General features: G+C 42.1%; 1 protein-coding gene across 6 annotated transcripts in view; it reads left to right on the forward strand.

Annotated features, from left to right (window-relative positions):
- The window catches only part of sptbn2 (spectrin, beta, non-erythrocytic 2), a 31,965-nt gene that overhangs the window by 1,585 nt on the left and 5,842 nt on the right, over window positions 1-24,538 (forward strand). For 3 of the 6 annotated variants that reach the window (XM_072446275.1, XM_072446276.1, XM_072446279.1), the window contains exons 2-32: window positions 5,597-5,778; window positions 13,638-13,789; window positions 14,224-14,397; window positions 14,598-14,689; window positions 14,792-14,872; window positions 15,214-15,329; window positions 15,461-15,573; window positions 15,637-15,824; window positions 15,913-16,030; window positions 16,167-16,325; window positions 16,405-16,707; window positions 16,785-16,938; window positions 17,019-17,413; window positions 17,505-17,768; window positions 17,841-18,052; window positions 18,129-18,266; window positions 18,368-18,587; window positions 18,667-19,203; window positions 21,065-21,267; window positions 21,343-21,433; window positions 21,517-21,663; window positions 21,754-22,017; window positions 22,087-22,311; window positions 22,381-22,470; window positions 22,543-22,821; window positions 22,886-23,016; window positions 23,108-23,312; window positions 23,382-23,756; window positions 23,835-24,079; window positions 24,173-24,311; window positions 24,397-24,481. In XM_072446275.1, coding sequence (XP_072302376.1) covers window positions 5,622-5,778; window positions 13,638-13,789; window positions 14,224-14,397; window positions 14,598-14,689; window positions 14,792-14,872; window positions 15,214-15,329; window positions 15,461-15,573; window positions 15,637-15,824; window positions 15,913-16,030; window positions 16,167-16,325; window positions 16,405-16,707; window positions 16,785-16,938; window positions 17,019-17,413; window positions 17,505-17,768; window positions 17,841-18,052; window positions 18,129-18,266; window positions 18,368-18,587; window positions 18,667-19,203; window positions 21,065-21,267; window positions 21,343-21,433; window positions 21,517-21,663; window positions 21,754-22,017; window positions 22,087-22,311; window positions 22,381-22,470; window positions 22,543-22,821; window positions 22,886-23,016; window positions 23,108-23,312; window positions 23,382-23,756; window positions 23,835-24,079; window positions 24,173-24,311; window positions 24,397-24,481 — 6,052 coding nt within the window. In that variant the 5' untranslated portion in view covers window positions 5,597-5,621. Of the gene's footprint in view, window positions 1-5,596; window positions 5,779-7,984; window positions 8,551-13,637; window positions 13,790-14,223; window positions 14,398-14,597; window positions 14,690-14,791; window positions 14,873-15,213; window positions 15,330-15,460; window positions 15,574-15,636; window positions 15,825-15,912; window positions 16,031-16,166; window positions 16,326-16,404; window positions 16,708-16,784; window positions 16,939-17,018; window positions 17,414-17,504; window positions 17,769-17,840; window positions 18,053-18,128; window positions 18,267-18,367; window positions 18,588-18,666; window positions 19,204-21,064; window positions 21,268-21,342; window positions 21,434-21,516; window positions 21,664-21,753; window positions 22,018-22,086; window positions 22,312-22,380; window positions 22,471-22,542; window positions 22,822-22,885; window positions 23,017-23,107; window positions 23,313-23,381; window positions 23,757-23,834; window positions 24,080-24,172; window positions 24,312-24,396; window positions 24,482-24,538 lie in introns of those variants that run through there. The other 3 variants (XM_072446281.1, XM_072446278.1, XM_072446280.1) reach the window with 3 other exon arrangements.

The raw sequence follows: 24,538 nt of genomic DNA on the forward strand, positions 1-24,538 counted from the left end.
AACAAATTAACCGAAACCAATAAGGTTGCAGCTCTAAATTAAACATAAGTCCTTAAAGTTGTATTTGCATGATCGTCTTTGGATTGGTCGTTCCCCAATTGCCTGGGATCCAGAATACACACTTCTTCAATGCTTTATGCACGTAGAGTAGAGAAGTCGAGATATCGATCTGTATAAAAATAATGAAATATCATTCTGCATTTTTCAAGCAAGTTCCACAAGACTCAAACATGGCTTAACTGAATTGGAATATATTTTGTTCAGCTTTTATTATTTATGTTGTACAAGCAAACAATGATTACGCCTCAGTTGCTTATATACCACCAGGGGGTGCTATAATGCACTCACGCTACTCTTTACATTCAGCATCAGGTAAAATACAACAACATACAATGTAGTTTAGTAGCTTGGCTTCATTTCGTCAAGAGTAAAGATAGTGTCACATAAACTGACTGATTCTTGACATGACTGAGCTGATGGCAGTTTATTGTGTACAAACAGAAGCCCTGCTGGTTTGGTGACACTAAAGTCTGTCAGTGCGGATGAATGTCTGGTTAAAGCCCAACAATGGAGATGCACAGTGAATGTGGCCCCCCAGAGTGCTGATTCTTCAAATCCCTCTCCAACAGATTCTTTCAATTGTTGCCACTCTCACTCTTTGTGCTGCGATGACCCATAGCACTAACCTAGCAAGGGAAACTGGACCTTCAACACTGTCTGAGCAGTTTTTAATTTCATTTTCTGGCAAGTGTAAAGTGTAAGTCCCTGTAACAGGGAATCAGATCGTACAAATACTGTGTTGTGTACAGTGTGTTGTGCTTTGTCACACTCTGTGCCTATGGCAGAAGAGGAATAACTCATCTGTGGTGGCCTTGTTTACCAAAAAAGCATCAGATACATCAATTTTAAGCAGCTATTCTTCTAATAATGTTGAAGAAAAGTTTTCTTAAGATAAATATGCATCTTCTGTGCAGCACAATGAGCTCCTGTGAGCTCATGTGTCAGGCAAAGACAAACACTGACAGACTATCTCTGAAGGCAATTTTCATATTTGTTTAGCTGCATAGAAGGATCTGCACATCCTTGGACCATTTACATATTGCGTTTTGGGAAATTTGAAGGAAATGTTATCTTGGACTTCTAAACGGCTGTGTCCAGGAAGCATAGGGCAGGGCTCATCAACCTTTGGGTGGCTGAGGGCTATTTCAAGAGCACAGAGTTGGTCGAGAGCTGCCTAAATGGGCCTCCAATTGCATTCATCTTAACACACTTATTTAAGATGTCATCCGATAAATGTGCACGTGTGGGACATTTTGTGAATTTTAAGAACAAAAAGTTTAAAAGAATATCAGGAAATCAGATAGCTTTGTAGTAAATCTAACTCATTCAAGGAGTAATGTAAATGAGGCGTTGGGAAGGAGACCCAATCTTGCAACCCCTGAAAGGACTGTATAATTCCTGAATATATAATCCTCAATCTTCCCAGGTTGACCGGCCAGAACAAAGAAGGACGTCAGCTTTTACTCATCACTCTTTATTAATTAAGTTCCTGTATGTGGTTGGATAAGGGAGTGGTTGTTGATGTTGGATATGTTGGATAAGGGAGTTGTTGGTTTATTCTCAAGCACCAAGAACCCACAAGAAGAGCACATGAGGAACGGGGAGCAGACGGAGGCGACCGTGGCCAGACGAAGGGAAAACAACACCTAACTTTGCTAAAACACACAGAAGTCCCGTCAGGTGCTAAACTGTGATTGGTTGAAAGTGAGAAGATGTGATTGGCTGAACTATCGCGAGATCAGGTTTTTAAAGAGTAAACTAGTAACTAAACCAGAGTGATTAACTAAATTATGAACAAATCAAGCATTATCTTTTCCACACTAGACCCTTGTTAACAAGTAAACTAATAAAATTGTCCAAATATATATGCAAAAAGTGCAAAGCAAATACATACAACATAGTCTTCATTGAAATTTGAGAATGTAACCTTTCCCACTCAACAGTTTCTCCTCATGTGGCTCTATGTGACCGTATTAATTTCAGTCATGTGTGAGTCCTGATTTAATACTTGTTAAGTCCTGCATGAGTTGGTCCTGGTCTGGTCCTGGTCTGGTCGTGGTCCTGGTCTGTTCTGCTCCTACAGCTCCTGCTCTGCTCTTTGTAACAGGCTACTCCTGCCAATTACATTGAGGTATTGAGTATTATTTGTCTCTTGTGATCTAAACACGGCGCCTTTTGCTTAACTTAAAGTCAAAGACTCGTCAATTTTGCTTTAACTATTTCAGCGGCTTGTAACTATGTGCTTACTGTGTGTATTTTGAAAGTTTGAGTTTCTGGTGAAACACTAAGCTTTGGATGAAGTCCAAGCGGGCACCTGAGAGTGGCCCAATAGGCACCAGGTATTGATAGTATCGATAAACTATATTTTCGGGTAATTTCTTTCAAAGTGTACTGTCAGACACGTGCGTTTCTGTGGCCAGCCTCGCTGACTGATGTGATTCTACAGGCCGACAAAGGGCTGTACCCCATTCAGACAGGATCAGTGCTGAGAGGGGCCTCTGATCATGTGCCATCACTGCACAGGAAGCGGCGATGTGGCCCCGCGCTCTGCTGACTCCTCCATTGTATGGGGCCGTTTTAGTGGCACATGCTTTCATTACAGTGCAGACGCCCTTCAAACCAAGAGCGTGAGGTTTAAAAAACATAGCCACTCCCAGATCATTAGTTTGAATTGAGTTATGAGCAGTTTAGTCTGGTTTACGTGAGGCCTAATTACAAAGTGCTGTGCAGCTGTGCTCTGGTCATGTACAGGTCATTTCTGTGTCATGTGATGTGTAATAGTGTTGGGACAGAGATGCTGCTCAGAGCTTTGTCTGTGGGCGCAGACAGAGCCTGTGGCCTGGTGCGCAGGCTCTGGCCCATGTGCGGCGGCCTAATTCCCTGTGGACAGTGATCGTGGTCTGTTTGTGAGTTTCATCCTGATTAAGCAGCAGCTGTGTGATACGGGGAGAGGCTGGTGTCACTGTGCTGGGCCTGTCCTTAGCCCCAAGCCTATGGCCCACTTTCACTCTTTTCAGCTCTGCACACACTTTCATGTCACTGCTCAAATCTAAAGATTCTCTCTTTGTATGTGTGTCTGCATCTTCTGCCATTCTCTTTGACAAGGGAAATCAGGGTCAGTGATGTGTTTGCTTTGTTGCTTTTACAGTGTTTTAGTGGGACATGCGCGACTGGATTTCTCAAAAAAATTATTGAGCGTGAGACACAGACTATGTTTATGACTTAATTTATCTTGGTTTTGGATCAATAGTGCTGTTGTGATAATCACCTAAATAAAGCGACCATGATGAATGTGTAGAATTTAGAGAGCAGACGAACCATAATAGGTCTATTCTAAGACAAATGTTGTGAAAGTGATTTCCTCTTCTGAGATCACTGGAGTTTCCTCTCATCTTAAAGACTGTTGTGTGCAGCTGCAGAGTGCAGTGTGACAGTAGGTCAGAGGACTGCTGGTCTGATCCATGCAGTAGTGATTAGCACAGACAATGAGCCGAGCCAGTCGTCCTCACACTGAGCAGAGCATTCCCGTGGGCCAGCTTCCCTGACCCCTGCCTCAGCCTCACCACAGGGAAGACCTGATGCCTCGGCTCTGGGCCTGTCCTGCAGCGTTATATGTCTTTGTGGCTCTGGCTGCTTGCCCCATTTACTTCCACTTGTTTTATTTAGTGGCCAAACTTTCAAAACCCCGACAACTGTCCCTCCTTTGTGGACAATCACATGTGCTATATAAAGATATCAGTCAGGTGAATATATTGGTGTTTTTGGGTAATATTGGAGATAATGACCCTCTCAATTCAGCCATACTTATCCACATACTTTCACGTGTATCATAAAGTTAATATTTAGAGTAGGAGGACGGCACATTGCATTTGGGGTGCCCTGTGCCCATGAGACCAAAGGTGAAAGGTCATTCTGTTTATTTCTGTAATCCCTGCATTTAGTTTCTATTCCCAGACTCATCTTAATCTGGCACTACTGTAATAGGATTAGCAAAGCTTGTTTTTGTTTAAAATGTTGTATATCTAAACTCTTCAGTGCTTGTAGTGCTATTTTAATACAAATAGGGAAACCAAAGATGAAGTAAGAAGCAGAATTGTTTTTTCTCTCTTGGATTTCTGCTCTGTATTTTATGAATCTCTCATTTGTTTCTCATTTAATTTGACTCTAGTCTGTTCTTTTGGACTGCTCGTGTTCCCAGGTCTGACGTCGTGACTAAATGCTGCTGATTGAAAATTATAGAGCATTTATGGAGTAATTAACTGAACGTTTCCCCTTTTAGGAGATGCTTGCCTCGTTTGGCTCTGAAGCAGTACCGTAAATAACATTTTGTATCTGCTTTCACTCACTCCTCCCTGTTTCCGGAGCTATCACAATTTCAGACAGTATGGCTAGACATAACAAGAGCTCAACTCCCAGGTATTAGCAAACTCAGGATTCAATTTGAGCATTAATCTGGTCACCAATGGTTTAATGGGGCCTTCCAATTGGGGTTATAATCCCAATCCAGACCCCCTGGTGGAACGCAGGCCAAATCTGAGGCAGACACAGTTTTGTCTGAGTAAATCATTTTATTCTAATTTAGTGTGACGGCCAAAAATGCATCACCTTTACTCCTTCTCCATTTTAACTCCATTGTCGTCTCTAACGACACGCGAATAGTGGGAAATGAAGATGTCAGGCTGTGGTTTGCTTGGGTTCCTGTCTTGTTATCCATTTGTGCATCTTATTTCGGAACTGTTGGGGTAAAGTCAAAACATATATCTTTGTTGATGCTTTTTGCTTGGTGCATAATGGTATCAGTTATTATAATAAATCAAGCACACTAAGACTGCAGAGTAATAATTAGGGCTAGGTACAATTTCAAAGTTACAGTTTACAGTACTTTTTTGTTAAATCACTGTACCGCTTGCTACAGTGAAATGTCGCCATGAAGAGGCAGATTTATCAGTTCGGACCTTTTGAACAGAGTCATTGGACCTTTTTCTATTATCAAGCCGTTTTAGACCAGAATTGCAGCTTACATCGAAAATGTATGAAAAAAATAATGAACTACATAGGTTAGAGATTCATACTAAATATAATATGTCAGGTTCTACTGATATCAAAGAGAAAATGGTATCAAAAACTGGTACCAATTTTTTTCAAAGCCTGGTTAGTGCTGAGCGAGCACTACAGAAAATTACTTGGCAGTTTCACCAGAATGATGAATGAGGAAATTTACAGCTTTTTCCTCAAAGAAACCGTGTCAATTAAATTGATGAGCTATATAATTCTTATTATTTGTTCTAGATAATGATTAATGCACTTGGTACTGGTACAGAAAAAGTGTTCAAATACTGGTTCCTGAAAAATAAATGAAGATACCCAGTCCTAGTGATAAATCATGTGCCCAATAGAAGGAGGGCCAGCATGAGTTGAGTTTTTGCTTAACCAAATATGGAACTTATCTCCAGTGTTTGATCACATTGCGTTGAAGCACATTTTCCTCTAAGAAGCGGCTGAACTCGAGCGCTGATGTGTTTTGTCTGTGTTTTAGGTTGAATGCGTTTCCCTGGAGCACCATGAGCACCATCTCCCCCACAGACTTCGACAGCCTGGAGATCCAGCAGCAGTACAATGACATCAACAACCGCTGGGACCTGGCCGCAGAGACCGACTGGGACAATGAGAACAGCTCGGCTCGCCTCTTCGAACGCTCGCGCATCAAGGCACTGGCCGGTACGCTGCACGCACACACCAAGCAATCTGAAATAATATTGTATAGGCAGAATGGCAGAGTAGTTAGCTGTGCTGGGTGAATTACAGGTGGATTTGCATGGTATTTGATGGGGACAGAACAAGCTGCATTTTCAAAAAGGCGTTCCCAAGTAATTGTACAGATAAGTAGTATTATTGTTACATGAAATACATCAAAATATCAATCATTGTAAAAACTAAATGTACACGACCACATTTATGCTGCATGTGTTTCATTAGTTCATCAAATGTACGGGAGAGCTTTCATTTTAAAAGTGAACTCATCGGCGTATGCAGCAAAACTCTAATTGGGTTCAGTGATTTTAGTTGAAACTTAATTTTGGTCTCCGTCCCAAAAGAGCGAGACAGAAATACTTGAAAATGAGGACAAGGCCTAAAAGTTGCACAGCAGATATCAGGGCTGTGGCTCACACATCCCAGTGGCTCAGTGGCTCTTAAGTTCAACTTTGGACAACCTAAAAAAAAAAAAACTTCTAAATTACGTTATTTCCTCATTGATAAAAGACAGTCAAAAGGGTGCTACTTTTAAGTTTACCCCAGCAGAGGGCAGTGTCACACAGCCATGCACCCTATTCACTCCCACACACACAGAATCGCCTTCTGTTCTGTGAGCACTGTTGGAGTCAAACCATTAAAAGATTAAGTTAATTTTACTTCCAAATGCAAGCTTTATTTCCTTAAGTAATCACTGGATGCTAACGGTGTACTGTAGATGTTTATCTTCAGTGTAAAAGTATTGCAGTTGTGCAGTAGTGTGAGGTTAGTCCCATGTTTTATGTATGTTAATGCTATGGGACAGGAGCAGAAGTGCTGGGGCTGGTGTTAACTGAATACCTGTGATACCATCGGCGTGGGACAAGTGTGGGCCTGAAGTGCACATTCTTTCACATGCCTCTGCGGCTCATTGCCCCGGGGCACATCTCCTACCTCTTCCACTTCTCCCCAAATGTCAGGACCCTGTGCATGTCGTAAGCTGCTGCTGCTGCTACTGCTGCTGCTGCGGCTAACACATTATGCTTTCTCAACTATTCCCTCAGATTGTTTCACTTCCGACTTTATCACTCTAACTGCGCTGTTTTGCTGTAACAGACTTAAAATTCTAACCCCAATTATTGTGAGACTCTAATGATGAAGAACATTGAATTGATATTTTACATTATATTGGTGTTAATTTGCTCCCTGGAGGTTTACTTTGCTGGCAGTTAAATATGAATAACATTTGTGGAAAAGAGCTGGTGATCAAAACTCCTTCACACGTCCAGTCCAGCTGCTCCCAGCCTTTATTCTCTCCAGAACGTCATCAATTATTCATTAATTTTACACATCATTGCAGCTTCTTGAATGTCTAAACTTGGAAGAGGAGCTCCGTTCAAAACTTCACACCACACATACAATTTATATATATATACATACAATCACATAAGTAAACGGAATGTAAATAATAAAAAAACAGAACGCATGTCTTCTGAGGTTGTCGCCGTTTGAAGGCAGTGAGTTGGCTCTCATTAGTCCAGTCCACGTTTGTAAAACACCTTGTTACCAAAAGCCTGAGGCATTTGTCCGTCTAATGAGGTCCGTCCAGATGCTCCTGGCCATCATGAGCACACACAACAAAACGTTACTGGTATTTTTACTGAAGACTCCCGGACAGTTATCCCCTTCTCTCCAAAAGGCAGGGCCTTTTTAAGCCTTGATATAGAGCAGTATTTAGACTCTGAACATATATACTTATAGAAAAAGAAACCAAGTACATTGACACAAATCCATAGGTTTTCACAAATTTGATTATTGCACAGGTGTCATGACCTAGTGCAACAGACAAACACAGGCTGAATCTATTGTGGCAGCAAAGAGCTTCTCACTATTGCGGCTGCTCTATAACTTCCTTCCTTCCTGTGTCAAGCCTGTATCAAACTGAGACTGCTGACAGTAAAAACTGCTGTGAACGACTGGGTAAGATGACAGTCTGAAGATATACGTCCTGGCAGGCCACTCCCTGGTGGGGAATTAAGAAGAGTCGAATAATCCTCCTGAAGCTATAGCCAGAGAAGAGCTCTAATGGTTTAGTCCACCTCCACACCTCCTCCCCCACTGTCTCTTCAGTCGCCTTGTGTGCGCTCCTCCCTCAAACACACCTTATGCAAATGGTACCATTTTCAGTGGGCCCAGCAGGCTTTGTTTACACAGCCATTCGACCGCAGCCAGTTAGCTGCTCTGCTCTTGCATTTGGAGGGAAGGAGTCGATTGCTCCTTTACAAGGACCACGAGGGAGTGTGACCACAAGTTTTGACTCCAGTCGGAGGCCACAAATGTGGTGAACTTCTTTATAAGAGGTGGTGTATCGGAACATTATGTTCTTCACTTAAGTTTGTAAAGAGTTTTTTGAATCGGACCCTCCACGCCTGTGCTTGGAGCTGTGTTTCCATTGGACAAACTGGGATGTATAGTTGAGAAAAAGGAGGGGTGGCAACATTTTCAAGACCATACTATGTTTTAAAGAAGTACAGCAAGAAGAAAATAAGGTTGGACATTGTAATTTTGTCTTTGGGACTATTTGTTCCGGAAAAGCTGCATCTGCTGGGCTATGCTGGAGTTATCCCTATTAATTTAACATCAGACTGAAACATTGAGGAGAGAAGATGGAGTGGGAGCACAGGGATCTGTCCCCTGCAGCGTTTGTAAACCAGGTGCAATACTCCAACATCCTGGAGGGCCGCTTTAAACAGTTGCAAGGTAAGCGCTGCTCCAGCCTAGTCCTTTGGTTTACAGAAAATTATCAGTCAATCCTGTCAGGATTTCAGTCCAGTTTTTGTGACTCGATTACCCTGTGTTTTGAATAGTCTTTTTGGCTCACACACTTATCGTTAATATTAACAGATGATAAGGAGTTCTTCTAATCAATTTACAGAGGCAGAAAGAACATGGTGCAGAGTTTGAGCATTATAATGATCTGTTCCAACAGCAGCGGCTACAGGTTGTTTGATTAGACTTAGCATTATTTGTCTGAAGTGAGATCAGTGAGATTCCTCTCATACTATAAAAGTATACAGCAGTACACTGTATACTGTAAAGTGAGTGCTGTTGCATTCATTCAGCAGACTTCATATCAGCTCTAAAAGAAGGCGGCAGTCTGGCACCTGATCACCAGCCACCTGTCCTTTTCTTATCTTATTACAATGCATGGCTTTGTGTCTGCACACGAGCTCAGCTCTACAGGTAGAACATACAAACATCATTAATGGTTGACTGATGACGAGAGAGATGGTGACAACCAGAAGGTTACTGGTGTAGAGTGCAAAAACTTCAAAAATGCGTTTCATTAGTTTACGAACGCCAAAGTAGAATCAAATGAATGACTTCTGTCCCAAGCTAATATTAAAGTGGATTTGTTGTTGTTTAATGTCCCGCTCTAAGCCTTTAAACTCTAAGTCACAGGCACATTGAGGTGTTTAAGGTAGTGCATTGTGCCAGCTCATGCACGTCCTGCCTACGAGGAGCCCTGACATCCGGTCCCTCCCTGACACTCGTATGGGGCTGTTCTTCAGTGGCAAGTTATGCTCTCCACATATTTTACATTCTTTGTCAAAAAAGATATTGCAAAAAGTTGATTTTCAAATAAAGATACAATTTATACAGCTATTATACATCATATACCGGTACTTCCTTTTTATTTAATTGCAAGATTGGCATCACTATAACAACACCAATAAGAACACAATTACCGGTAGTTGGTAAGTTATCTGTGCACAAGGGAAAGACTACAGAAAAATAAAGTCATTTTAAACTCTATTTTCATAAATTACTGATATATTTATATATATATAGCTATTACTGTCATGGCTGTGCTCACTATTGCAGATACAAACACCTTTTTGGCCACAGCTACTTGTATTTCCAGTTTGACTTGCCTTGGGGCTCATTCTTCATGTCACTCCCTGCCTCTTGTATTAAATCATGACTTCAGTGAGCTCATGTGATAAAGGAGAAATGTGTACAAAATGGCACATTACACGGCATTAAAAAATAGTTTATCATACCACCTTACTGACTGTATTTGGCCCTTAAACACGATTTTATTGGTTAGTCATAGTGGTATTACTTTTTCATTAAACATTTTAGTTTGTAAATTACATTTACTTATATGTGGGCATTAAGTGTATATTAATATCTGCTCACAACGTGGTTTATGTCTCAAGAACATGTCCAGTATAACTTGCCCTTATCCTAAAGCATGCAGGGAGCTGGACTGAGCAGAAAATAATTTCCTGGTTAATATATAAATGATAGTGTAAGCAGGGTTTTGCCACAGGCCTGTTCCAAAGGGTCACTGTCCAGGTTTCCACTGACCTCTGAATCAGCCGCTGTGGACTTTGGAATGCAATGTCACTCTGGTTTACTTAACCAGAATAAACATAATTTAGGTACCACTGCCAATGACCCTATAAATCCTGCAAAGTGGTACCTATTTTGTCTATTTTATAGCCTTTTCATAGGCAATATTCATATTTACCTTTTTAAAAAAATAACCTCATACTACATAACCACATACCTGTATTGATTAACCAAGACTTAAATCTCTGTTGATAGCTTTGACCTGAGTTCTTAGGCTTTTCTCTTAGATTGAAGCCGAGCTGAGGTCACTGATGCGTTTTGGGTCAAGTTCCTCTGAACTGTATCATGTAACTGAATATTACCAACACCAGTGAAAGCTGTGGCTCTGTGGCCTCCAGCTGTAACTCAGAGTCACATTACCCACAGTTCATTGTGCACACCCACGTTTTAAAGGTTTTGTTTGTACAGTTTTACCAATATTTACAGGTTTCTAAGTCTCAAGAAGGTGCAGCTTTGGAAGGGTCACAAAACAGTCTTGTTGACAGTTGACATTGTTTGGTCGGCAGATGTTGTGACTAAAAGAGTTTCAGTCTTGTCTCATGGGACTAGCCTTGGGCTGTCCTCTCCCCTGTCTTCTGCATTATCAGATGCAGCTGCATTTGGTGCAGAGGGGAATAACTTGTTGGTGGCCCAGAAAGAATGCAAATATGAAGGAAAAAAAAATACTATTTGAGTTTGCCACAGAAATGGGTGCAACTTCATTCCAAACTGTTCAAGTGCAGAAATAACAAGCAGTGGTTTTGCAACCGTCTTATCTGAATGTGAGAAGAGGAGGAAGGACGTGGCTGCCTACAGACACACTTCTAAGAACATTCAGTGTGTCTTTTAACATTTTGATTTTCGCTGCACAAGATAGTGTATTGGCATAGGTTACAGTCTTTATACTTATTTCTGACAAACTGTCATTATAGATCGTATTTGTTGTATTGCTCATAATTTCAACACAAATCACATTTAAGTTCTTATTGTATGGATCTTCGTAAAAAAATAAAAAAGAATGAAAAACTGATCAAAATGATGTGGTACAAAAGCGTAATCCTTCTCGGCATATAACACAAGGCCACACATAAGTGAGATATTCACAAGGATGTTTTTTCATTCTTTGTGAAGACAGGGTGACCAGAGACTACACACTCTCATCGTGGGTGTGGAGAGAGATTTGAGGAGTTTTTGGACTCAAAGACATTCCAAAACAGTTCAAAACGGGTGCAGCACATGACCTGGGTGGACGACAAAAGGGGATTCTTGTTAGCAGTTAGTGAGTCTGAGGCGTTCTTTCATCTTTGTCAATAAATACAACTGCTGTAAAAATAACACTGCCAAGAAACTAGATCAGATCGGCAGAATGCATTATTCCTGTGAAAGTGCTGTCTGCTTTAGTCTTTTTATAGAAGACTTTCCTGGCCCTCAGTGCTGAGGTGGCTAGATGAAGCCGAGCGGTGTCATACAACACACAGGAGCAGTGCAGTTCTCTATGATAGAGCTGTTTGCACACTTCAATCCATCTGTCATAAACCATGAGCAATTAAATGAGCTAATGACAGTTAGCTCATTTGTCCTTTTTTAGTTTCAGTTAATTCTTAGAAATATTCCTTGCATCTATGTGACAGTTTGTCATGTTATTACTGAACTTTGTCCTAGTGTCTGTGTACCAACCAAACAAGATTATGTCCGTCGCATATTTTCTGAGATTACCTGAAGATTACCATCTTTATCAGCAACTGACTTTGGAGGTTAAACCAAAACAAGTCATAAAGAAGCTCTGGTAAAAGTATGTTTTAAGGTGCCCCAAACTTCCCCGGGACCAGCAAACCTAAAGCATCTCACTACCAAGAACAAACAGTTATTATTATGTTAAAATCTGCCTTTCTCATAGTTGGTCCCATTCATAAACTGTTAGTCAGATAATTGTCTTGCATCATCAATGATAATGAATGACTAGACAAGACTACACAGAACAATTGTGGTAAAGAAAATCCGAGTGAACATTTATCAAACGTCTGTTTGAAACTAGACTCCTTTTCTGTGTCTACAAAATATGGGATTATAATGTTCATGGCTAAAGACACCTTAGCAGTAATTAGAGACTTGACGTCTGTAGCTGATATTTTCCCACTGTCCTGTGTTTTATCTCTTGTGTCAGAGTGAAACAATGTTGGCACGCTGCTCAGGTGTTTTCAGAGGCACTGACGACATACAGAAGCTATGGCTTCTTCTCTCTCACAGGTTTGGGCCCTGGGCCTGTAGGAGACATCAGCTTTATAAATGTGATAACATGAGTGCACCCAGCCCAGCTCCAACTAAACACCTCATTATTTTACACAGCTGTGGTGCTTATCTACTTCAGTGTCCGGTGATGCCCGTGTTTGCTCTAACGAGTAAACATGCCTGACACGAACGCTGTGTTTGCCTCCTGTTGTGATGCAGGAGCCTTGTCATTAGAGACACATCAACACCAGGAGCATGTTTAGGGAGCACTGCTCTGTGTCCTGCCTAATGATTGGGGTGTCCCGACACGACCAAGCCATCATAAGAATGCAGCCCTCACCCAGCATTTGGTCTGCTTGACTCTAACTCTAACTCTAAGCCTGATTCTTGCCATACATTCAGTGGTAATAAACAAACACAAATGATTCAGATTCAAGGGAAGTACCTTTCACTGGCTCATGGTTTCTGTTAAATCTTGTGGTATTTCTTCATGCCCTCATGTTGTTTTGAAATTTCAAAATCAGTTAACGGTCACAGTGATGCAACAATACACAAATGAGTTGTGACATGGTTACAACACAATTACACAAAAATAGCCTTGTGTATCTGTTATCAACTGTGTTTTTGCTAGGATCCATTCATCCCAACCATCATTATCTTATTAACAACTGCAGGAAGGACTTTGTTTTGTTTAACTCATTATGGCAGACTTGCTCATAAGGTCTATTTTTAGTCAGGTTCTGGGTTTAGAAACTTGTGTTCAGCATTGTGCATTAAGTACCTCGCTTCACCGATCGTCTTTTAAATGGCGGAAGACGTGTGTCCTAGAAATGAGGTCACCTTGTTAGGTGGCAGCGTGGGATTAGCTTCTTACTCCCGTGGTCCATATGTCTGAGCTGCTGTTAACAGCTTAATTTATTGGTCTCTTTTTAGTTCTTAATGCAATGAGGAAAATCTTCATTCACAGGCATTTTTTGTATGGTCACTAAAATACTTTTCTGTCTGTAATTGGTATTGCACCCACTAACACTGCTTTTGCTTAGCTAGGAACAATCTCATTAAGCTTAGTTTTGTTAGTAGTATTATAATAAATAACTAGCTTCAACAGAGCATGACTTTTGTTTCTCTTGCTGAAATACTTCTTACTCTATTTGAATTAAATTGGGTAGGGACATTTTCTGCTTTGTTAATCAACTGTGACTGAACTTACATCTTCACAGATGAGCGTGAAGCGGTTCAGAAGAAAACCTTCACCAAATGGGTAAACTCTCACTTGGGCAGAGTCACCTGTCGCATTGGTGACTTGTACACAGATCTGCGCGACGGCCGCATGCTAATCCGTTTGCTGGAAGTGCTGTCAGGAGAGCAACTGGTCAGTGTCCCCCAGAAAACCTCCTCTGACTTCCCCTTTCATGACCTACACTATGATACAAAGATGCCCTCTCAGCTTTTTTCTAACATGTGACACTCGTGTGTACAATATGTGGAGTTGTAGAGAGGTCAAAATTAATCAATGATTAGGATTGTCAGTATTACAATATATTTAAACAATTTTAAATGATATTTAATCTTTTTAATATATTTAATGAAACGTTTGATGCTTGAAACAGTTTTGAATAAAGTAAAGTCACATTTCACAAGATGATAATCTCTTAGACGGTGTAATTACCGGTACACTGAATTAAGAATTTCATCAATGATTAATTCTGTTACATATGTTAATATATCCCCCCCCTCATTTTAGTTCACTAATAATTGACATTGTGATATTTCAACTAACACTTTAACAACTATTTGCCCTCACAGCCAAAGCCCACCAAGGGCCGCATGCGTATCCACTGCCTGGAAAATGTTGACAAAGCACTGCAATTCCTTAAGGAGCAAAAAGTCCATCTTGAAAACATGGGCTCACACGACATTGTGGACGGAAACCACCGCCTCACACTGGGTCTCATCTGGACCATCATCCTCCGCTTCCAGGTAATGCTGTCTTCATCCACTGGTCCCTCCATAGAAGCTTGCCCTGGACTAATCGGGTCCTTGCATGTTGTAGACTTGCTGCTGCAGTGTAATTGACCCAACAATTATTAACAAATATGTCTCTGCATCATTTTATTGCCCAATGGACTTATCCTTACCCACCTTATTATATATTACATTAATCATTATATGGTTTTCAGATTCAAGACATCAGTGTGGAGACGGAGGATAACAAAGAAAAGAAATCTGCTAAAGATGCTCTTCTTCTTTGGTGCCAAATGAAAACTGCTGGGTAAGAGAAGAGCAGTTTAAAAGGATTTTAATTCCTCTTAATTTCACCTCTGATTACTGATAGCTCAGGGTTAATAATCAATGTCTGATTTGTCATTTGCAGATATCCTAATGTCAACATCCACAACTTCACCACCAGCTGGAGAGATGGCCTGGCGTTCAATGCCATTGTGCACAAACACAGGTCAATGACTTCTTCCTGCACTTCTTCTGTGCAGTGTTCTTAGATGCACTGATATGTTAAGCTATTATCTATTGTCTGTGTTTCTATTCACATCTCAATTTGGGCCTCATATTTTAAGATGACCTAGATCACAGCAAGCCCAACCCACTTGTTTCCCACATAGACTAATACTGACTACGCAAGTGCACACCCTGCTGGCATTGATGTCCATATTTTTCTTCTGTAAATTGAACTGGTTTATGAACTTGTCCGTAAGCTTCATAAGTTGGTGTTTAGTGGAATCAACTAAATAACGAGAATAAGACATTAATAGTTTACTTTGAGTATCTGTTTTTGCACAGACCTGACGTGATTGAGTTTGACAACCTGAAAAGGTCCAATGCCCACTACAATCTTCAAAATGCTTTTAATATTGCTGAGAAGGAGCTTGGTTTAACAAAGCTATTGGATCCTGAAGGTATGTTCTAAAAAAACAACGTAAAAAATTAAAAAAGATTTGTAAAACAGAAAATGAACAGTATTGATGATGTGTTTGAGAAGATAATGAACACCACTGTTTAATTTGAATTAAAATTTACATTTTTCTAGACGTTAATGTTGATCAGCCTGATGAAAAGTCTATCATTACATATGTGGCTACGTACTACCACTATTTCTCTAAGATGAAGGCTCTGGCAGTGGAAGGCAAACGAATTGGCAAGGTTGGAAAACATTGTTTTTTTATTCTTCTGTCAATGCAAAACTAAAGTGAACTCTTTGCCCAGGTTTTGGACTACGCTATTGAAGCAGACCAGTTGATTGAAAAATATGAGACATTGGCTTCTGAGCTGCTGCAGTGGATTGAGCAAACCATTGTGACTCTGAATGATCGACAGCTGGCTAACTCTTTGAGTGCTGTGCAGAATCAGCTCCAGGCTTTTAACTCCTACAGAACTGTAGAGAAACCACCCAAGTGAGTCAAAGCACAATGAGTTTTATTCTACCACCTTTTTAATGTCTACAATGTTAAGTCTAATGAAAATTAATGTCGGTCTCCACAGATTCACCGAGAAAGGGAATTTGGAGATTCTGCTATTTACAATACAGAGTAAGATGCGAGCGAACAACCAGAAAGTATACATGCCAAGAGAAGGAAAACTGATATCTGACATCAATAAGGTGTGTTAGAAAATGTTTTACCTCGAACAGCTGTTTCCCCCTAGGTGGTCCTGTCCTCCAGGTTGACAGCAACTGAACTAGAAAATTCTTTAACAATTATTGTTAAAGAAATGTAAAATTTGTGTTTCATATGCAGGCCTGGGAGCGACTTGAAAAAGCAGAGCATGAACGAGAACTGGCACTGAGGAATGAGCTCATTCGACAAGAAAAGCTGGAGATGCTCGCTGCTCGATTTGATCGCAAAGCGGCAATGAGAGAGACCTGGCTCAGTGAGAACCAAAGACTGGTATCTCAGGTACAGCTCCAAAATACATTTAAAAACAATATGCCCGCTCCATAAATGCGATATTAATATTATTTGGTTCTGTTACTAGGACAATTTTGGGACCGATCTCGGAGCTGTTGAAGCAGCCACGCGTAAACATGAGGCCATTGAGACGGACATTGGAGCATACTGGGAGCGCGTCGCTGCTGTGGAGGCTGTGGCTAAAGAGTTAGAGGCCGAGAGCTATCACGATGTGCGGCGTATACTGGCGCGAAGAGACAATGTGCTCAGACTCTGGGAGTATCTGAAAGAGCTCCTCGCAGCACGAAGGGAGAGGCTCAACGCTCACCGCGACTTGCAAAGACTGTTTCAGGAGATGCGCTACATCATGGACTGGATGGCTGACATGAAGGTAAGATTAAATTGAAAGACGTGATCCTAAACTGAAGAACATTCAAAATGTCATGTTTGTTTCTTTGAATCTTTTAGAGTCGCTTACAGTCTCAAGACAGTGGCAAACATTTACATGATGTATTAGACTTGCTGCAGAAGCACACACTGGTGGAGGCAGACATTTCTGCTCAGGCAGAGAGGATCAAGGGAGTTCAGGGGTCAGCCACACGATTCACCTCCTATGAACAAGGTAAGTTCATCATAATTGTTAACTTGGTTTGTGCTTATATCAACAGCTCTGAGCTTTATCCTTATCTGTTCTAAATCCAGCCTACAAGCCATGTGAACCTGCTCTGGTGAGTGAGAAAGTGGAGATGTTGGGTCAAGCCTACGAGGAGTTGGGTCAGCTTGCAGGAACGCGTAAATTGCGTCTCGAAGATTCACGCCGCTTGTGGCAGTTCATGTGGGATTTGGGAGAAGAAGCAGCTTGGATCAGGGAACAAGAGCAGATCCTGGCCAGTGGAGACAATGGTCGAGATCTTACCTCTGCTCTTCACCTGCTCAGTAAACATGAAGCTTTCAGCGACGAAATGGCTGCCCGCTATGGACCACTTAGTCACAGTGTTTCTGCTGGAGAGGCTTTAGTGAATGAGGGCCACTATGGAACTCCAGAGGTCACAGAGAGAATCCAGGACATCCAAGCACAGTGGGCACATCTGGAGGAGGTAGATATAATTAGCTTTTTCTACTTTGCTCTGATCTTGTCAATAGGACTATTGTCTCAATAATGCACTTGTGGTATTTTTTTTTTTCAAGACAACCAAGCTGAGAGAGCAGTGTTTGAAGGAAGCAGTGGCTTTGCACCAGTTTGAAACCGATGCTAATGACATGGAGGTGTGGATCATGGAGACTCTTCGACAGGTGTCCAGTCAGGAAGTCGGCCATGATGAGTTTTCTACACAAACATTGGCTCGAAAACAGAGGGAGGTCCAGGAAGAAATCCATAGCCACCGCCCTCTGATTGACTCTTTGCATGAGCAGGCCCAGGCCTTACCCCAAACCTACACAAGTTCTCCTCAGGTTGATATCATTTTAATACATTATGTCTGAAATGTATTGACTGTTGCTCAAATTAGCCTTTATTGTTTTTAGGTGGAAGGTCGCTTACCTGCAATTGAACAGCGTTATGAGGAGCTGGAGACTCTGTCGGCAGCCCGTCGTCAGGCTCTGGAGGGGGCCTTGGCCCTCTATCGCATGTTCAGTGAGGCTGATGCCTGCCAGGTGTGGGTAGAGGAGAAAGAGCAGTGGCTAGACAGCATGGAGATCCCCACCAAACTAGAAGACTTGGAGGTAGTGCAGCAGAGGTAAGTGAAATCTTGGGCAAGTCAAAGGTGAACGATTATTTACCTTTGATTGAATATACCTTTTTTATATCGGTAGATTTGAGACACTGGAGCCAGAGATGAACAATGTGAGCAGTCGCGTTAATGATGTTAACCAGGTGGCTGAACAACTGCTGAGCTCAGACAACTGCAACAAGGACCAAATTTACCAGACCAAAGATCAGCTTCACAACAGGTCAGCATTTCTAGCACTACACAGAGGGAAAATATCAAGTACTGTTTTAAAGTTTTTTGTAAAACAAAAATATGTTGTTTTGCATTGATGTGTCTTAACAGATGGAAGGACTTTGAACTACTGGCTGGCCAAAAGAAACTAGCTCTGGACTCGGCTCTTAACATCCAGAACTACCATCTCGAGTGTAATGAGATTCAGACATGGATGAAGGAGAAAACCAAGGTGATAGAGTCCACACAAAGCTTGGGCAACGACCTGGCTGGAGTCATGGCTTTGCAGCGCAAGCTCACCGGCATGGAGAGAGACTTGGAGGCTATTCAGGTACAGTGGAACTAGCCACAGATAATGTAGAATATTTGAGAATGAATTCCATTGAGATGTCCAAACTTTGTTTTCATAGGGAAAATTGGATGACCTGGAAAAAGAGGCAGAAAAGTTGGCCACAGAGCATCCAGACCAAGCAGGGGAGACTCAGTGCCGACTTGCAGAAATTCAGGAAGTTTGGGAAGATCTGAACTCAACAATGAAACGGCGAGAGGAGTCATTGGGTGAAGCCAGCAAGCTTCAAGGTTTCCTCCGAGATTTGGACGATTTTCAATCATGGCTTTCCCGCACCCAGACTGCCATAGCCTCAGAGGACATTCCCACCTCTCTGCCCGAGGCTGAGAGTCTGCTAGCACAACACGAGAGCATCAAGAATGAGGTGGACAACTATAAGGACGACTACGAGAAGATGCGTGCCGTCGGTGAAGAGGTGACTCAGGGTCAGACGGATGCCCAGTACATGTTCTTGGCCCAGAGGCTTCAGGCCCTGGACACAGGCTGGCATGAACTTCGTCGTATGTGGGAGAACCGCCACAGTCTACTGGCACAAGCTTTTGATTTCCAGACTTTCCTCAGAGATGCAAAACAAGCTGAGGCTTTTCTCAACAGCCAGGTAAATGTTATTATTACTACTACTACTGTCCTGGTTAAGATAAGATAAGATAAGATAAGATATTCCTTTATTGTCCCACATGGGGAAATTTCATTGGTGCAACGCAGGTAGATACAGAGGTAGATACAGAAGAACAGATCACTTATAGGAAGTCTGAAAAACACTTTCAGTAGAAGATCTCCTATAAACAAAAACTCCCATAGACAAATAAATAAATACCATTTCATGTGATCCCGACCGTAATTGCACATGAATATGTGTCACGACAGCACATAGATTGCACATGAATTTCACAGTAATTGCACATTAATTCCAACAGCAATTGCACATACGACAGAATTGCACATCAGTATTAGGTTAGGTCAGTATTGCGACGGGATAACGTGACGATCTCCGGGTAAGACGACTGTTCTCCGCAGTTTCATGAGTTCCTCCTTTGTGGAAACGCGGTACGGCGCCGGCCGGGGGGCGGGGCCGGAGCCGGGGGGCGGGGCCGGAGCCGGGGGGCGGGGCCGGAGCCGGGGGGCGGGGCCGGAGCCGGGGGACTCAGAGCCAAGACACATCGCAACGACACGACGAAAACACTCAATCCAGCCGAATAAAGTCAAAACAAGTTAATTTAAAGCGATTCCAGTGCGTGTCCCGATCGTTCGTGAAGTTCCTCTTTCATATAAACGTGTATATAAACGTGTACCGACGACACGCCGTACTTTAGCGCGGCCGGAGGGCGCGGGGGGGGGCTGGTGGGCTCGCTCGGAGCTAGCTCACGTCACAACAACACAACGAACGCAACGAAAAACGCTCAAATCCAGCCGAAAAAAGTCAAAAACAGTTGAATTAAAAAACTATTCCAGCGCGTGTCCCTATCGTACAGTAAAATAGAAAAAATATACTAACTATATTTACAAAATATAGGAGATAAAGCACAATAAGTGTGAGAAAGAAGAGAGAGCGTTTACACCGGGCTGCCAGCTGTACCAGCGCCTTATGACGTTCACAGTTCACGTTGTGTGAACTGTGATCTATTTTATAACAGTTGTGCGCAATCAGGTAAATCCAGGCAAGCAGTGATTTACCAATCAAATCTAAAATTACGGTGTGTCACAACTTTTTAAATTGTTGCAAAATGTATTCAAATAAGCTCGTTTTCCGCTCCCTTCTGCTGCTGAAGCTTGGTGAAGTCTTGGTGTCTTTTAGTGGCCTCTACAGGCCACTGACCAGTACAGCAGAAAGCTTGATTATTATTATTATTTTGTCTCCTGTCCCTTTTCATGTGTTCAGAGGCTTGTTGATCTTCCACTCTCTAACGTGTGCTTTTAAAACCTGAGCGGACAGCAGCTTATTTTAGAGGTTTATACATCCGCTTTGAGGACAACACGGCCTCAAACCACGCTGAATGAACCTGTGAAGGATTGGATTGCAGATTGCGCCTAACTGCGCATGTGCAGAGGAGAAGTGAAAGTCTTGGAGCTCAGGCTCTGTTCACTTTTCTAATTATTAGATGTTATTTAGAAATACAGGCAGTATTTCAATAACATATAGTCCTAATTTATGTAATGAACTGATCGGTGAAGTGAGTTAAAAAGGTAGTTTATCTCTGTAAGACTAAGATTTGAGACTGACTTTTGCATGCAAATGTTATCCACAAATATTGATGAACACCCAAAGTCTACTTGACCATCCATAAAAGTTATTGCACACTACTGTTATAAAAACATAGTACTCTTTTGTTGCATGTTAAGTTTGTAAAGTGATTGAATCCCACTTTAAATATATGACACAAATTCTACACAACATACTTTCACAAAGAAAAAATAGCCAAAAAGATAACTAAAATCTTTATTTACTTTTTTCTCTGTAGGAGTATGTGCTGTCCCACACAGAGATGCCTAACAGTCTTCAGGGGGCAGAGGAGGCTATCAAGAAACATGAGGATTTCCTCACAACTACAGAAGCCAGTGAGGAGAAGATAACTGGTGTGGTGGAGGCGGGACGGCGACTAATTAACGACGGAAATGCAAACTCTGATAAGATTCAGGAGAAAGTAGAGTCCATCCAGGAAAGGTAAGGGGAAAAGAAAAGACTTTATATTTGAAAACAGACGGCAAATTACAATTTATTATCCTTATTTATTTAAAGGCATCTCAAGAATAAACAAGCTGCAAATGAGTTACTGTCCAAGCTCAAAGATAACCGTGAGCTTCAGCACTTCCTTCAAGATGGACAAGAAGTAAACTAATGTTCTATATTATATCAAACTAATAAGACATTTTTTTACTAAATATTAATATATGCATCCATATTTTTCTGTAGTTAACATTGTGGATCAATGAAAAAATGCTAACCGCTCAAGACATGTCTTATGATGAGGCCAGGAATCTTCACAGCAAATGGCAGAAACATCAGGCCTTTATGGCGGAGCTGGCATCTAACAAAGACTGGCTGGATAAAATTGATAAGGTTTGTGCTTCAATTGAGTGAGTCCTTACTCTTTCTTATGCTTTAGAAACATGTTCTAAGGCAATTGTATTCTCGTCCCGTGTTTACCAGGAGGGCCAGGCTCTTGTCTCAGAAAAGCCTGAGCTGAAGCCTGTGGTCCAGCAGACCCTGGAGGATCTGCAGAAACAGTGGGAGGAGCTTGAGAGCACCACTCGCACCAAGGCGCAGTGCTTGTTTGACGCCAACAGGGCAGAACTTTTCACACAGAGCTGCTCAGCCCTCGATGTTTGGCTTAAAAACCTAGAGGGTCAGCTACAAAATGACGACTATGGCAAAGACTTAACCAGCGTTAACATATTGCTCAAAAAGCACCAGGTACCTGTTGTTTTATAAAAAGCACCGTGGAGTCAAGTTTATCGCCTCATAATTGTGCACTTTGTGTAGATGTTGGAGCATCAGATGGAAGTCCGAGAGAAGGAGGTGCAGTCGCTACAGACACAGGCCGAGGCACTCTCTCAGGAAGACGCTGGAGTTGTGGAAGTAGATGGTCAACAAAGAAGAGTAACTGACAGCTTTGTAATGCTTCAGGAGCCTCTACAGCTGCGGAGGCAGCAGCTGTTGGCATCCAAAGAAGCTCATCAGTTCAACAGAGACTTGGAGGATGAAATTGTACGTTAAAATGAATGACACAAAGATTGGTCTATCGCAAAAGTCTGACCTATTTTCTTCTTTTTACAGCTGTGGATAAAGGAGAGAATGCCATTGGCAGCATCTTCAGACAATGGAAAGGACTTACCTACTGTACAGCTGTTAATCAAGAAGAATCAGGTACACTCATAGATTCTTTAAGATATCTGTGTCTGTAAAGTTACATCAGTAAGTCTAGACCTCCTGTTTCAGACCCTGCAGAAGGAGATCCAAGGCCATCAGCCTCGCATTGATGACATTCACAATCGAGGCCAAACCCAGAGCCAGGTGGACGGCGAGAGGCAGTCTGTGCTCACGGAGCGTCTCACTGAACTGAAGGACCTCTGGGACCAGTTGATGGCGGAAACAGACAATCGTCATGCGCGTCTACTGGAGGCCCACCGCGCCCAACAGTTCTACGCTGATGCTGCTGAAGCCGAGGCCTGGATGGGAGAACAGGAGCTGCATATGATGTCTGAGGAAAAGGCTAAGGTATGAACAATATTTTTAAAAGATGTAGACATTTGTTGTTAAACTACAAATCCCAATATGATAGGATGAACAAAGTGCATTGGTGATGGTCAAAAAGCACCAGATTTTGGAACAGGCTCTTGAAGACTACGCTCAGACTATTCACCAACTTGCCAACAGTAGTCGCCTCATGGTCACAAGTGAACACCCAGAAAGGTGAGAACCACTAGTAACTAATGTGCATTTTATGTTCCAGTTCTGCCTAAATTAGGAAAATTGTAAACAAAACTCTTCAACTCATTGACAGTGAGCGAATAACTCTACGCCAAGCACAAGTAGACAAGCTGTATGCTGGGTTGAAGGATCTGGCTGAGGAGCGCCGTGGTCGGCTACATGAGAGGTTACGACTGACCCAGCTGAAGCGAGAGGTGGATGACCTGGAACAGTGGATTGCAGAGCGAGAGGTGGTCGCAGGTTCTCATGAACTTGGACAAGACTATGAACATGTCACTGTAAGTTTTGTTTGTGTTAATGTACTTGGAAATTGAACCATACGCTCACCTTTACTCTGCTGATTGCAGATGCTAAGAGACAAGTTCCGTGAGTTTGCCCGTGACACCAGCACTATTGGCCAAGAGCGTGTTGATGGAGTGAATGCTCTGGCAGACGACCTGATCGAGTCGGGTCACCCAGAAAACGCCAGTGTCGCAGAGTGGAAGGATGGGTTGAATGAAGCCTGGGCCGACCTGCTGGAGCTCATCGACACACGAACACAAATGTTGGCAGCTTCATATGAGCTCCACCGCTTCCACCAGGATGCCATGGAAGTACTTGGAAGAATCAAAGAGAAGAAGGAGGCTCTTCCTTCAGACCTCGGCCGTGATCTGAACACAGTCCAACACCTACACCGACAGCACAACACCTTTGAAAATGATATCCAAGCACTAAGTGGACAGGTAGCTTAAAAATTAACGCACCTTTTACCCCAGTGTGGCAGGAGAAATGCTTATATTGTAATAAATGTATTTTTTCAGGTGAACCAGGTGCAAGATGATGCTGCGCGGCTGCAGAAAGCCTACGCCGGGGAAAAGGCTGAGGATATTCAAAAGAGCGAAAATGCAGTCACCTCTGCATGGGAGGGTCTTCTTGAGGGTGGCAAAGCTCGCAGACTCCTTCTACTGGACACTATTGAGAAGTTCCGCTTCTTCAACATGGTGCGAGATCTGATGCTATGGATGGAAGGTGTCCACTTACAGATCGATGCTCATGACAGCCCAAGGTCAGTGAGGCCACATTAGAGCACAGAAATGTCATAGTAATGTATTTGTCGTAATACATTGTGTATCTTGTACATTGTGCCTCTTCTTTTTAGGGATGTGTCTTCTGCAGGACTTGTCATTGCTAATCACCAGGACATCAAATCAGAAATTGAGGCCAGAGCAGATAGTTTCACTGCCTGTATTGACATGGGAAAAGCTCTTATTAACAATAACCACTATGCATCAGATGAGGTATTTTACAACGCTTGCACACAAGAAGTGCACTAAAGAAATACAGTTCTTGTAATGTTTTGTTGTACCATTTTCGCTTCAACAGATAAGGGAAAAACTTAATCAACTCCAAGAAAAGAGAGACAAGATAAACAATAAATGGCAAGACAAGATGGACCATTTACAAATTGGTGCGTTTACGTCCAATGTCAAATAATACAATACAAAATGATATAGTTGTTTTCCAG

This window comes from Eucyclogobius newberryi, unplaced genomic scaffold (genome assembly GCF_026437365.1).
Source record: "Eucyclogobius newberryi isolate DKJ021-1_F unplaced genomic scaffold, fEucNew1.0.hap1 SCAF_15, whole genome shotgun sequence".
Classification (NCBI taxonomy): Eukaryota; Metazoa; Chordata; class Actinopteri; order Gobiiformes; family Gobiidae; genus Eucyclogobius; species Eucyclogobius newberryi.